General features: G+C 38.9%; 1 protein-coding gene across 1 annotated transcript; it reads left to right on the top strand.

Moving 5' to 3' along the window:
- The first annotated feature begins 43 nt into the window (after positions 1–43).
- On the top strand, positions 44–6,402 carry LOC118558667. The gene is made up of 2 exons (XM_036129166.1): positions 44–84; positions 5,246–6,402. Exon 2 carries the CDS (start codon positions 5,470–5,472, stop codon positions 6,385–6,387), a length of 918 nt encoding a protein of 305 aa, XP_035985059.1. The 5' UTR covers positions 44–84; positions 5,246–5,469; the 3' UTR covers positions 6,388–6,402.
- Positions 6,403–13,107: the final 6,705 nt, after the last annotated feature.

The raw sequence follows: 13,107 nt of genomic DNA, 5'->3' as shown, positions 1-13,107 counted from the left end.
TTCCGCTTCACTGGAAACCAACTTCTGGAGGTCGCAGTGGGGAGCAGATGCTTAGATGTCCCACTTTCAGAGCTCTCAACTGGTGTATGTATTCTCAAAAAACGTTTTTAATGGAAATGTTGTAATTTCAGAATGTGCTCTAGAAGGTCAGTGTGTGACAACAAACCATATGTACATCTTGGTAATTTAATAAACGTAAGGAGAATTATGTCTTTATAGACAAAATGGAGGAGCGCTTATTACATTATTTATCTAAATATCCAAAGTCTTATGTTATTGTTGGAGGAGACTTTTATATGGTCCTGAGTAATCTTAATGATGGTTCCCAAGCAGCTCTCATGATAATTACCTAAACCTTTTCATTGATACATCTGGTCTAAGTGACATCTGGAAAGAAAATCATCCATTTTAAAAAGACTTGGTCTAATAAATCCACATCAAGTCAATCAAGCATTGACTACTGGCTCATCTCTGAAGAAAATAAGGGGTTGCAGCATATCTGACCATAAAGCCATCCATATTTGTATCCCTGTAACACTTCTTTCCAATCATTTTAACTCTTCCTACTGGAAGCTGAAGCTGAACAGCAGCAATCATAAACAAAAAGAGGTTTGCTTAAAGTTAAAAAAAGCTTTATTTCATATTTCTAGAACAAAGCCTCAACATTTTGTCTCATCCATGCATTGATTTCTTCTATTTCCTCAGAGATTGAACTGGTTCATAGTCACCTGGTGGCATGGTGATGTAGAGCTGTGTTTCGTCTGCATAGTGATGTTAGCTGATGATGTTTTTATGATCTGAGCTAGAGGGACCATGTAGATATTGAACAGGAGGAACCCAGGATGGACCCTTGGGGAACCCCACATGTGATTTTTGTTGTCTCTGATGTAAAGTTACCTACTGACACTAAAAGTCCTTTAAATTAAATTCAGTTCAATTAAATTTTATTTATATAGCGCCAATGATCTACAGCTCTCACTGGAGCGGTTCGCAGCCGAGTCCGAAGCGGCCGGATGAGAATCAGTGCCTCCAAATCCAAGACCATGATCTTGAAAAGTGTAGAGTGCCTTCTCCAGGTTGGGGAGGATATGCTGCCCCTAGTGGAGGAGTTCAAGTATCTTGGGGTCTTGTTCACGAATGAGGGGAAGATGGAGTGGGAGATCGACAGGCGGATTGGTGTTGCGTCTGCTGTGAAGCGGGTGCTGTACCGATCCGTTGTGGTGAAGAGGGCGAAAGGCCAAGCTCTTGATTTACCGGTCGATCTACGTTCCTACCCTCATCTATGGTCACGAGCTTTGGGTCGTGACCGAAAGAACGAGATCCCGGATACAAGCAGCCCAAATGAGTTTTCTCCGTAGTGTGTCTGGGCTCTCCCTTAGAGATAGGGTGAGGAGCTCTGTCATCTGGGGAGGACTCAGAGTACAGCTGCTGCTCCTCCACGTCGAGAGGAGCCAGCGAAGGTGGCTCGGGCATCTGGTTAGGATGCCTCCTGAACGCCTCCCTAGTGAGGTGTTCCTCAAGCAGCCTAAGCCTATAGCAGCATAACTATAGAGGTAGCCCAGGGTAACATGAGCCACTCTGACTAAAAGCTTTGTCAAAAAGGAAAGTTTTAAGATTAATCTCAAAAGTAGACGGGGTGTCTGCCTCACAGACCAAAACTGGGAGTTGGTTCCACAGGAGAGGAGCCTGATAGCTAAAGGATCTGCCTCCCATTCTGGTTTTAGAGACTCTAGGAACCACCTGCAGACCTGCAATTTGCTAGCGAAGTGCTCTGTTAGGAACATACGGGGTAATCAGAGCTCTGATAAATGATGGATAAATGATCTGATATTAAGGGCTTTATACGTTAGAAGAAGAATTTTAAATTCTATTCTTGATTTAACAGGAAGCCAATGAAGGGAATCCAAAATTGGAGAAATATGATCCCTTTTGTTGATTTTCATCAGAACTCTTGCTGCAGCATTTTGGATCAGCTGAAGACTTTGAACTGCATTTTGTGGACTTCCTGATAGTAAGGAATTACAATAGTCCAGCCTTGAAGTAACAAATGCATGGACTAGTTTTTCAGCGTCACCCCTGGACAGAATGTTTCTAATTTTGGCAATATTCCGGAGGTGAAAAAAGGAAACTCTGGAAACCTGTTTAAAATGGGATTTAAATGACATGTCTTGGTCAAAAATATCACCAAGATTTTTTACTTTATTACCAGAGGCCAAGTTAATGCCATCCAGATCAAGTGATTGATTAAGAAGTTTATTTCTTGAGGACTCTGGTCATCAAGAAATTAGATTACAACTTCTGTCTTGTCAGAACTTAAATGCAGGAAATTTAAAGTCATCCAGCTTTTGATGTCATCAAGACATGACTGCAGTCGAAGTAATTGATTGGATTCATCAGGATTTATGGATAAATATAGCTGAGTGTCATCAGCCATAACAGTGGAAATTAATCCCATGTTGTCTGATAATTTTGCCCATCGGAAGAATATATATAGTAAAGAGAATTGGTCCAAGGACTGAACCCTGTGGTACTCCACAAGTGACCCTAGAGTTTGAAGATTTATTATTAACATGAACAAACTGGAATCTGTCCGACAGATAAGATTTAAACCAGCCTAATGCTTTCCCCTTAATCCCTACAGTATGTTCAAGTCTTTGTAGGAGAATATTGTGATCAACTGTATCAAATGCAGCACTGAGATCTAACAGGACAAGTACAGACACAAGTCCATTATCTGAGAATGAGAATATCATTAGTGACCTTCACCAGAGCTGTTTCAGTGCTATGATGAGCTCTGAAGCCTGACTGAAACTCCTCAAGTAGGTCATTACTTTGTAAATGTTTACAAAGTTGATTAGCAACTACCTTCTCAAAAATTTTAGATAAGAAAAGAAGATTAGATATAGGTCTGCAATTTACTAACTCATCTTGATCAAGAGATGGTTTCTTAAGTAAAGTAGTTAAGGTGCTTAATTGTTGAAACATAGCTTTTTCAATAATCTACTGAAAAAGGGGAGATTTGAGATGGGCCTGTAGTTCTGGAGTAGTAGTTTGTCTTAATTGTTTTTTTTTCAGCAGTGGTTTGATAATGGCTGTTTTTAGGCACTGTGGGAAAACACTACGAGCAAAGTAAGCCCAAAAGTAAACCCACTCCAGCCAATCGCCGTGCGCCCTCAGGCGGCGCTCAGCCAATCACCTGCCCAGCTGGTGGGCTTACTTTTGATCTATATTACTATATTAGTTATTATATTATCTCTATAATATAACAGTATTTATATTATATTGTTTATAAGTGGAAGTGTGTTGTGTCTTGCATTTTGTTTTTGTGAATAAATGCTGTTCACAGATTCTGATTAGTTGTGTTGCTTTCCCATGGCTTTTAATCGCCTTTCACTGTGGTGTGAAATGTTTTTGCCAGGGCCACTGTCAATCACAGCAGCTTGTCTGGGCTCCTGCTGAGGGTCACAGGGGTGTCAGGGCAGGTGGCTGCTCATCACAGCAACTTTGATGTCCACTGGGTGATTTTATGACTGCTGCAATTTAAATATCAAAAGCTAACATAAATGCAGTTACACTACTAAAAAGTGGTACTAGGCTCAAACAGTCAAAATAAGTTTACATTATTATATAGATGTTTATTGTCAAACAAAAATTATGGCTCTGTTTATTAAATTATTTTGATTTTATTTACATATACCTCTATTCATATTATTACTTATTTAAAAAGGGGCGTTTGACATAATTTGAGTTTAACTGCCCTTGCTATATGTTATACACAATAAACCATAACTATTAACTCCTATGAGGGACTATATTAACCGACGGAGGAGCTGAAAAGTGGCATATAAAATCAAGGTTGCCGGATCGACTCCACCTTGGGTCGTATCTCATAAATAAACAATTTTAAACCTGTTAACTACGGTATGCTAAAATGCCACCCAAGATTCCTCAGTTCACTACCCCGCAAAAACTCGCTCTGTTTTGTGTGATTAGCGTTCCTTTTCTTTGTGCGCAGGGGCGCAAAGATTGGGCCCCAGCGTCCAACAAAATAGAGGTATGCCCACAAAGCTGATTTCTAACACACTACGGTAATAAAAGGAAGAAAAGAGCTCAGCCGTCACACACAGGTTAAATCCTAACCCACAGCTTAACTCCTAACCCTGATTTCTGTGATCAATTTGTGTGATGCTGGTGAGAAGGAGGACTGAGATTTCCAGGTTGGGGCGCTGAGTCTGTGACATCCAGAGGAGCAGCTGAAGCCGCAACATTCGCTTCATTTCTGCTCTTTTTGGTAAAGGTTTCAGCCACATTTAACAGCTTAAAAATCTTCATTTATTTTCAGTTAGCTTCACTGCACAGTCAAGTCACACCAGTCGGCAGAAAAACTCACCAGTTAAATTTACTGTGTTGGTTTTTACCACAAAAGATTATTTCTAAAAGTAGTTTCTTCACAGTTTTGGTCCTAATAAAGGGAAAAAATCACTAAAAAGTAAAATATTTCTGCTCACACTCTTTAAATCACAATAAATCATGTAGGGTAGCAGCCGTCCAGCTGAAGACCCACTGAATGTTTTTTTTTTTTCCTCACCATCTCCAGTGTTAGAAGCTTTTATTGATGATTCTCAATAAATGACATGGATAACAATGACAGGTGAACAGCCACATTCAGAGAGAAGCCATTTATTTCTATAACTCACTTTACCGCTGTTGAACACAGAGAAACACCTTTCCACTTCTTTCTGAGGAAAACGGAGCACCTTCATATTCCTGAGCTCTACACTTTGTTACACAGTTTCCATTTCAGAAAGATTATTTTTGTGAGTTACTTTTGGACTTCTGTTGATGATTAGACGGCTCCAGGTGAACATTACTGTGTGACAACAATGAGAACGTGTGCCCAGACTGAGACATTTAGAGGCTCAGGAAACCTCTGCAGGTGTTTGGAGTTAATTAGCTGATTAGGGTGGGACACCAGGAGTTTTCACTATTTAACGCTTTTACAATATTCTGATTTTATGGAACTGAACTTTGGATTTTCATTCTGTGTGAACCAGAATTGTAGAAATGACAAGAAATGAAGGCTTGAAATATTTCACTCTGTGTAACAAATCTATGAGTTTCACTTTTTGGATGAGTGACAGATAAAATAGAACATTTTCATAATATTACATTTATCAAATGTACATGTAAATAAGTGTATTTTATTTTTGTACAATTTTAATGATTGTTGCTGTTTCTGTTTCAGACTGATGGCACCATAATGGTGACAATGGATGCCAACTTTGGCCTCGTGAGAAAAAGGAGCTCTGAAAGAAGTGTGTCAGAGGGAGCAATCCAGTCTTGGGCTGGGAGTTGTGAACGCAAAAGGTGGTCGGCACTACGTGAAACCAGGAGACGCCGCAGAGCTACGGGCAGGGAGGAGGACAGCTCATCGGCGGTTGGCATAAGCTGGTTTGTGAATGGGTCAGAATGGCTTCTCAGGAAGTAGAGGAAGATGGGGAAATGGATTATGGCGACTGGACTCCAGTGGCTAATAGGAGAGGAGGAATTGGGGTGAATAGAGCAGAAGGAGGGTGGATGACGAGTCAAGGAAGTAAAAGGAGTTTGGAAGAGAGCAGTTCTGATGAAGGTAGTGGGTTTGTGCGGAAAAAGGCTGGGAAAAAGGAAGTTAAAATCATCCTGAAATTTAGGAAAGATGAGCATATCAGTTTAAGCCCTATAGCAGTATCCAGGGAGTTAAAAAAGAAGCTTGGAGTTGTGGAAATGGCGAGGATTTTGAGAGATGGAAGCCTGTTTATAGTGTGCAAAACGGAGGAACAGAAAAACAAAGCGTGGGAAGTTGAAAGTGTGTGTAAGAAAATAATTAGTGAGAGAAAGATTGTGGGTGACAGTAAAGTCACAAGGGGGGTGATAACAGGGATACCAGTGGAGGAAGACTTGGACAAACTTAAACGCAGTATAAATGGAGGTGAGGTGAGCAGAATTAAAAGACTTATGAGAACAGTAAATGATGAAAGAGTTGAGAGCTTGTCGCTTCTTCTGGAGTTTCAGGAGTCAGTGTTACCAGAAAAAGTGAAAATAGGATGCATGATTTTTCCAGTTAGGCCATACATCCCCCCACCATTACGATGCTACAAATGCCAGAGATATGGACATATAGCAGTGGCTTGCAAAGGAAAACAGAGATGTCCTAAATGTGGAGATGAGCATAGGGTGGAGGATTGTAAGGAAAAGGTGCAGGATAAATGTTGCAATTGTGGTGGCCAACACAGGGTAACGTATGGAGGATGTGAAGTTAGGAAAAGGGCTGTGAAAATACAACAGGTTAAAACAGTTAACAACATAAGTTATGCAGAAGCAGTGAAGACAGTACAAGGACAAAAATGAAGAGTGGAAACTGACAATGTTATATAGGTGTCGAGAAAAGAACCAGGTACTGACAGGAACTGGTGGTACAGTTAGTAGGGAAGGTGATTTGGTGTGGGGATTTTAATGCACATAGCTCATTATGGGGTAACAGTAATGATGCTAATGGGATGGTGATTGAGGAGGTGATGGATATGACAAATTTAGTGTGTTTAAATGATGGAAGAGGAACAAGATTAAATATCAGAACGGGTACAGAAACAGCACTAGATCTCACATTAGTTTCAGATTCATTAGCAGGCATTTGTACATGGGAAGTAGTCAGAGGAACAACAATAGGAAGTAACCATTATTCAATCATAACAGTAGTAGGATTGAATGTAGAAGAATATGAAACAGTAGGATTGCAGAAATGGTCATTTAGTAGTGCTGACTGGGATAAATTTAGATGTATTAGCGAACAAGAAATTGAAAAAAATGATAGAAATGAAGATGTTGAAAATTCAAATATTTTAATTTGTAAAGTTATTCTACAGGCTGCAGAAAAGTCAATAAAAAAGAAGGAAGGAAAGCGTAAAAATAAGATTGTTCCATGGTGGACAAAGGAATGTGAAAAAGCGATAAAATCTCGAAATAAAGCTTTTAAATTGGTAAAAAGAAATCATTGTTTTGAGAATTTTATTAATTATAAAAAATCTCAAGCAAATGTAAGGAGAATTATAAAAAGTGCAAAGAAAGAATACAGGAGGAAGTTTTGTTGTTCAGTAGGAAGAGAGACAGAGATTGGTAAAGTTTGGGGTATGATAAAAAGAATGAATGGTATAAAACGAGAGTATGGATACCCAGTTTTAAAAGATGGACAAATAATAGCAGTGAGAGATGAGGACAAGGCAGAGATGCTGGCTAAAACTTTTGTAAAAATTCACAGCTCAGATAATATTAGTGAAGAAGGAAAAAGAGGGAGAGAAAAAACCGTAAGGGAGAATGAAGATTTACAACAAGAAGAAAATGATAATGATTTACTAAACAAACCTTTTACAATGACAGAACTAAAACGTGCTATCCAGAAATCTAAGATGTCAGCACCAGGAAAGGATCAGATTTGTTATGTAATGATAAATCAACTCAATGAAAAATCAAAGGAAGTATTATTAGAATTATATAATAAAGTATGGGAGGATGGGAAACTGCCACAGAGCTGGAAGGAGGCTGTGGTGGTGCCAATACGCAAACCAGGAAAAGATTGTACTAATCCAGGAAATTATAGACCAATTGCTTTAACATCTAACATATGTAAGATAATGGAGAAAATGATAAATGAAAGGCTAACATATTATATGGAAAAGAAAGGATATATAGCTAAATACCAAAGTGGTTTTAGGAAAGGGAGAAATACAATGGATCCAGCTGTATGTTTAGAACATGAAATTAGAAAAGCACAGGTTAACAAAGAAAGTGTGGTGGCTGTCTTCTTTGACATAGAGAAGGCGTATGATATGATGTGGAGAGAAGGATTGTTAATTAGACTGTGTCAATTAGGTATCAAAGGGCGAATATATAGATGGATTAAGGATTTTTTACAAGGGAGATCAATACAAGTTAGAATAGGGAAAAATTACTCAAGAAAATATACTGTAGAGAACGGAACACCACAAGGGAGCATAGTGAGTCCTTTATTATTCTCTATATTAATTAATGATGTTTTCAAGGAAATAGGGAATGGGATGGGGTTTTCTCTTTTTGCGGATGATGGGGCAATTTGGAAGAGGGGAAAAAAATTTGAAATTTATTATTAAAAAGCTACAGGATGCAAAAACAGAAATAGAACAGTGGTCAACAATGGGGTTTCAAATTCTCAGTAGATAAGACAACAACAATGTTTTTTACAAAGAAAAGAATTAGTACAGAGATAAAACTAAAAATGTATAATCAAGAATTAGAAAGAGTAAAGCACTTTAAGTTTTTGGGGTTATGGTTTGATGAGGGGATAACATGGAGTGTACATATACAGAAAATACAGGACAAATGTAGGAAGGTGTTAAATGTTATGAGATGTTTGGTGGGAAGTGATTGGGGGGCTGATAGAAAAGCATTGAAGGCCATTTACTGCGGATTAATTAGGTCAGTACTGGATTATGGTTGTGTGGTGTATGGATCTGCATCGAGTTCATCTTTAAAAAAGTTAGACAACATCCAGTTTCAGGCTTTGAGATTATGTACAGGGGCATTTAAAACAACTCCAACAGCAGCACTCCAGGTGGAAATGGGAGAAATGCCATTAGAGCTGAGAAGAACTCAGTTGTCTCTGAATTATTGGGCTAATTTAAAAAGTCATAGTGATAATCATCCAGCACAAAGCACTTTAAAGTCTTGTTGGGAAATGGAGAAAAGGGAGAGAAATAGCTTTGGATGGACAGTTAAACAAAAAGCAACTGAGTAAGAATTAGTTGATTTAGTTTTCAGTCCAACAGTACCACTGCCAGCAGTTCCACCTTGGATAGTACCTGAAACAAAAGTAGATTTTAAATTATTAAAAAAGAAAAACAATGATAGGGAGTTTATTTTGAATTCAGATACAATACAGAAATATATTAACAGTTATTATAGTTTCATTCAGATATACACAGATGCATCAAAAAGTTTAGTTAATAAGATAGGAGTATCAGTTATTGTTCCAGAGTTTAAAATTACAATAGGAAAGAGGATCAGTGATAACATATCAGTATACACAGGAGAAATGGTAGCAATTCTGTTGGCAGTACAATGGGTAGAGGAAATAAGACCTCTCAGAGTAATAATTTGTTCAGATTCATCTTCATCATTAATCAGTTTACAGAGAAGTCATTCAGATAGTAGACCAGATATTTTAATAGAAATCAAGCAAACATTGTTCAGAATTCAAATGATGGGAATTACAGTTATATTTTTGTGGGTACCAGCACATATGGGAATAAAAGGAAATGAAATGGCAGATAAGGTTGCAAAGGAGGCTACAATTAGAGAAAACATAGATATCTCAATTAAAGTTAGTAAGATGGAAGTAAAGAGCATTATTAAACAGAAGATGAAGGAAAGGTGGCAAAAGCAATGGGAGGAAGAGAGGAAAGGACGGTGGCTGTACATGATTCAGAGGAGAGTGGGAGAAATGAGTTGTGCAGGGAGGAGCAGAAGGGAAGAAACAATCATATCAAGACTTAGATTTGGGCACACAGGATTAAATGGAACATTATTCAAAATAGGGAAGCATAACACTGAAAGATGTGAGTATTGTGGGGAACAAGAAACAGTTGAGCATATTATGATATACTGTAAGAAATGTGAAGAAGAAAGAAGGGAAATGGTTAAAAATTTAAAAAGGAAAAGAATAAAATTTGATTTAATAGAAATGCTTAGAAGTAATTCAAGAGATGAGTGTTATGGGATTATGTTTCATTATCTTAGATTAAGTAATTTAATTGATAGGATTTAATTTTTTTTATATATATTTTTTGGGGTGTTTGTTTGGTTTTGGTAGTTTGGTTTAATTTATTTTAGGTAGTATAAATAAGTCATTCTGATCCACACTCCAAACCAGTTGGTGGCGGTAATGCACCGTTTCGTTGCGTGCCAACCGCCAGAAAAAAACATAAAGAAGAAGAAGAAGTGTGTCAGAGGCCTTGCTGGTAGCAGCATGTTTGTGAGGATGATGAAGGTGGAGAAGAAGATCTGCTGTCTCATCCTGATGGCTCCAGACCAACTGAAGAGAGAAAATATATTGTCATATTTCTGCTGTCATTAGTCCTCATTGCGTCCAAATGATGTTTCTGATAGAGAACAAACTGATTCCTGCATTCAAAGATGTTCAGTGTTGGGATCATGGTTTTCTTTGACATAATCTGGATTTTGTTCCAGTTATAATAGCTTGACTGACAACCTCTGTTTTCTCCATTGATCAGGACTGTAGCAACTTCAAAGCTGCAAATTTACTCTGATCCAGAACCAGCAAAGCAAACGTGACATAACTGGTGTATCTGAAGCTGCTGCCGCCATGAAATGCCATTAATGTTGTTGAACTCTTGGAGAAAGGTGCGTTCATTAATCTGGGCAGAAGTCATTACCTGTGGTTAGAGATGGAAAACCCTCAGATGCTTTCCAGAAATGCTGAATTCTCTGTTTGTATCATATTTCTCATGTATTTATCAGTTTTTTCTTCTTGAAGCAGGCTTGCAGATCCAGAATCTGTCATCAGTGAGCTGCTGAAAAGATGTCAGGACAAAAACATTCATCTGCATTTCATAGACGACGCTGCGTGGGAACTTTTCTCACAGATGCATGTGAGCATCTTCCTGGATGTTTGACTCAATATTTCTGTTCATATTAATAACTCACTGTATTGTGTTTAGAAAACCAGAGAAGCTCTTCCGAAAGGTTTCTCCATGGCTGTAGCGGCATTTCATGTTTACGGACATAAACTGCTGGCTCAGCTTATTTTTTTATTTGCTGGCACTAAAACTATTTAGCCAAATTGTATCAGATGTTTCATCCTAGGTACATACCTGCCCATGAAGAAATGATTCACTCCATTCTTTGTGCCACAGTTTCCAACAATGTGCTCCGAGCTTTTCTGTTCATCCCAGATCATGTAGAGAACACGAAGGCTGCCTGGATCTGGCCTAACAGTTTGGATCCATTTAAGGTTCTGCTAATGTGGCTCCATAGAAAGCTGAAGCTGCTCAGCAGTGCCACCTGCTGGTCCCCTATCCTGATGGAGACAGAATGAAGGCTGGAAACCACATGAAACATCCATAAAACAAATGTTTCAGAACAAATGAACAGAGAAATGTTCCTCTAAGATTCTCACGTTTCCGTCAGATGAATGTTCTCTAAAGCTGCTCTGACTGAACCACACTGACAGTCCAGCTTTTCATTTCCACTCAGAGATTTTTAGTGGGAATCAAGTGAGACACGACCTGCTGATCTTTGGTTCTAATGGATGTTTTAAAGCTAGAAACTGAACCAAAGGATCCAGATAACTTGTTAAACTTCTGCTTTTAAACTTAGTTGACTAAATCTAGTAATCCCTGTTTGATGCATGAATCATTTTATAATTCCTCATTTTAACTCCAACTTTAAAATTCAACACATCTAAAATTATTTTCTCTCTCTCTGCCTGTCTGCTTGGATGTCAGATGTCGTCTTTCTCAGGTATTAAAGTTATTTATGTAACAGGGAGACAATCTGAGGATCCAGGTTCTATAGAGCAGCTTCTGGTTCTGGTCCGTCTGAAATGTCCAGGAAACGAGAAAAAAATTAAATGATTCATGTTTGAATTTATGATGAAAAGAGAAAATCTCTTTTCCTTCTTCAACGCCCACAGTGGACTTCACGAGGAGCTGCAGGTGAAGGTTTTAACCCCCACAGTCCCTAAACAGGATTAAAATCTATGTTCCGACCTCAGCAGAGCAGAGCTGCATGATGAGCCACAGATCCAACAGAACCAGAACCGTTCTGCAGGAAGAACAGAGAAAATCATCCAAACAAGATCTGAAAGTCTCTGAGCTGCTGCAGAAAGTGTTTCCATGCTCACCACAGGAGAAGCTGGAGCAGATCAAACAGTTATCTTTACTCAGTTTTAGATTTTACCTTCAGAAAGAAGGAAATAAAAAGATTTGATCTAAAATCCTGAAGAAAAGCTTCATCCTCTGATTGAAGAAACCATCATTTTACAGCCTGAAAACTTTAGAGTTGAGCTTTATTTCAGATTTCTGGGTTACAGGCTGAACATGAAACAGAGAGAATAAAGATAAACTTTGCATTTTCATCAGATTCAGATCAAAAACTACATGGAGCCACCAAATGCAGCTTAGTTTTCATTTCATCTTCATTGGTCCACAGAGACAAACAATATCAGACACTAAATGACAGACATGATCAGATAAACAGGATCAACATCTCTAAGGTCAGAGTTCATCATCAGGATCCAGTCAGTCTCTTTAAACTCAAACTGCTGCAGCTTCAACCTCAGGATCATCAGGACAGCTCAGCTTCTCTCCTCTACTAAGATCTTCACCTCGACACCCTGTAGAGAGAAGAAGGAGCAACAGAGGAGATCAGAAAGTGTTCCCAGCCTCGGGAAGCTGAACATCTCATCTGTTCCTGAAACCTCAGCTGACTAAGAAACACGGACGCTGTCCTGAACACATCTGGATGAAACTAATGAGAGAAGGACACATGTTCAGATGTGCTGAGTGGACTTCAGCAGAGCATCTGCTCTGTAGAAAGACCACATGGTAAATAAATGTAATGATGGGCTGTGAAATCAGTGATTTCCAGGCTGCAGTCAGACTGATATCAGAGCTGTGACTAAGATGAACTGATCAGATGTTCCTGTTGAAATGAGAGAACAAAGAGTCTGAGATCAGATCTGATGCTCCACAGCTTGATGAATGAGGACCACTGTCTCTAGACATGGTGGAAGGCTGTCAGCTGGAATCCAGCTGCATTTACTGGAGACATGAAAACAACAACAGTCATCTTCACATGGACACAAACACAGGAACACAACAAGCTTCTGGCTCCCTCTGATTGGCTCATTGTTGTCTTTGTGTCCAATCAGGAAGCCTGTCAGCATTGTACTCCCACTGAGAAGCTGCAGCTTTACTGGAAACACAGGATCTTTGCTTTGGTACCAACTGGGTTCAGAACAGTTCTTCTGACAGCAGCTGGACTCACTCCAACCATCTACTTACAGAGTTTCCAGTT

Source organism: Fundulus heteroclitus, unplaced genomic scaffold, assembly GCF_011125445.2.
Source record: "Fundulus heteroclitus isolate FHET01 unplaced genomic scaffold, MU-UCD_Fhet_4.1 scaffold_143, whole genome shotgun sequence".
Classification (NCBI taxonomy): Eukaryota; Metazoa; Chordata; class Actinopteri; order Cyprinodontiformes; family Fundulidae; genus Fundulus; species Fundulus heteroclitus.
Note: the sequence above shows the minus strand (reverse complement) of the source record. Positions and strands in the feature narration are given on the sequence as shown.